Below are 2,159 nucleotides of genomic sequence, written 5' to 3'. Positions count from 1 at the left end.
CCGAGCAGTCAGCCGGCTCCCTCAGGACAAGAGCGCTGTTGTTGCGGCTGAGCAGCAGCTCCTCGAACACGTCGCTCTGCATCGTGAGCACCAGGCTGTGGGCCTGGATCACCTTCACCTCATCGGTGTTGATGGTATGCACGCGGAGAGTGACGTCGCTGCCGTTCCCCATGGTGAGCAGGGTCTCCAGACGCTGCACCAAACTCATGGAGTGATTCAGCACCGTTGCCCCATTGTCCAACGCTGTCTCCTGCTTCAGGGCAGCTGTGGAGGGGAAATGAACAGAAATGTCATCAGCACTATTTAAAACGCAGCTTTTTGTGAGATGTCTTTCTTCCTCATCTCCATCATTTGCATCAGCCCCGACTCTGCTTCTTAAGATTTCACAGTTGAATTCATGCCCATTTGTTCTACAACTTCAATCCGATTTGCCTCAGCAGGAACTGGAGGAAAAGCACTCCCGAACTCTGACGACTGAATCACAACTGTCGTGGAGAAAGCAGACAGCGCACGTCCTTCTGTTCTCCTGGTTTTCGATGAATAGAGGAAAAGAGGGAGAGCAACAAGCTCTCGGTGGCTGACTCTGAAAACCTTTCGTACCAGGTGCTCGGAATAGAGTTTGAAGCACCATTGCAGATGGCATCTTCTATGGGCCCTCTTGTGCGTAAGTACGAGTAGCACACACTGGAGAAGCACACATGAAAGCCTCAGCGTGACGAGCCACTGTTTCCATCCTGCTCTGCCACAGCCATCAGTGGCCCATTACTGGGGGTTTAATGAGACACAGGGGGAGCACACTTGGCTCCCCGGAACGCCTAACGGTCTTCATATCTTTACCACAATCAAGCACCCCCACTTCAAAGTAACCTTTTTCCAATTAGCCAGTCGTGCACCCTGAGCCAGCTGAGCAGAGTGGAGCGTGTGAGGGGGGGGGTGAGTTTTTGACAAAATCTTTCTGGCACAGAGAGGCCAGTTGAAACGGTACAGCCTATCCGTTACATAATTCAAAAAGAAAACATCGAAGAGACTCGATTCAAAGTCGACAAAGAAAGAAAGTTATGAATAAAGAATGTTTCACTCCAGCCGAGAGGAGCTAAATAAAACATTTTAGGCGCAGAGCCTGAATATAGGACTCCGCGCTCACAAGATCTTTCAAATAAAAATCTTTTCAGGTATTTCAAATAAAAGCACGGGAATGTGGCCTTCAATAGCTCTCAATTCAGACCATTTTTTTTTTTTTTTTTTTGAAGGAACAAATTTCTCCCCTTAGTGCTTCTACTGTACTGTATGACTGAGCCGGCACAAAGCCAGGCGGCAAATGGACCTGCCTGTCCTCCCCTTGCACCCAGCAGACAGACAGATGAGGACAGAATAGATGAGTAGAATAGATAAAGACCCGTCCTCTGCCCTGAGGCTGAGCACGAGCCACACATTCATGCTGTGCCCTACTATCCACTGACAGTATGGGGGAAGCTGGACTGAAATAGAACAATACAGCTTCTCTCACACTGTCAGAGAAAAAAAAGAAGATGCAGAACTCTGATTTCAAATCAAACAATCCAAAGTGATGCCGTTTGTTGTCTTACCTCCTCTAACTGTGGCAGAGTGGATTAAGAGGAGCAGGGTGCCCACACAGACCCAGGCAGGGATCCCTTGTTCACATGAGCGTACCATTTCTTCTCAGTTCTTCCCTGCCTCTCTTCCCTTTGTCCTTTCCCCCTCTCTTCCTCACTCTTCTCTCCCCTGACTCTTCTTTTTTCTCGCCGCCGCTGTGCCTGGATGTGTCGCGTGCGCGCAGGAAAGGTGTGTTGCCCCGTGTGTGCCGCCCGGCTCCCTGTCCCGCACTCTTTATGTAGGACGTTGGCCTTTCCCTGGCGCATCTCGCAACCCCACGGGCTCCATTGATTGGTGGAATCTGGCAGGGGCGTTGCTATAGCGACAGCTTTGATTTTGAATTTCTCCCTTTTGGATGTTACATGGCATTGATCGGCGGCACCGGGCCAGCCAAGGACTCAGCTTAATGGTTTTGTTTTTTTTTGTTTAAAAGTCAGGCGAGTTTTGGGGCACTATGAACAATCAATGTTAACACAGTTTCATGTTTCAGTGGCACTCAGAATGCAGCAAATCTCCGGGCTGCAAAATGTTATTTATGAGATCTA

At 49.4% G+C, this 2,159-nt stretch overlaps 1 protein-coding gene across 1 annotated transcript in view; it reads right to left on the bottom strand.

Annotated features, from left to right (window-relative positions):
* btbd17b (BTB (POZ) domain containing 17b) overlaps positions 1-1,906 on the bottom strand; it is a 4,125-nt gene extending 2,219 nt beyond the window's left edge. Inside the window, exons 1-2 of the mRNA XM_030407461.1 lie at positions 1,587-1,906; positions 1-264 (exon numbers count right to left, since the gene is read on the bottom strand). The exon at positions 1-264 is cut by the window's left edge and continues 22 nt beyond it. Of these exons, the coding sequence (XP_030263321.1) occupies positions 1-264; positions 1,587-1,674 (352 nt within the window). The 5' untranslated portion in view covers positions 1,675-1,906. The remainder of the gene's footprint in view (positions 265-1,586) is intronic.
* Between the last annotated feature and the right edge of the window lie 253 nt (positions 1,907-2,159).

The sequence above is a fragment of the Sparus aurata genome, chromosome 23 (assembly GCF_900880675.1).
Source record: "Sparus aurata chromosome 23, fSpaAur1.1, whole genome shotgun sequence".
NCBI classification, from domain to species: Eukaryota; Metazoa; Chordata; class Actinopteri; order Spariformes; family Sparidae; genus Sparus; species Sparus aurata.
The sequence above is the reverse complement of the archived record's forward strand: the minus strand, read 5'-3'. Positions and strand labels throughout refer to the sequence as shown.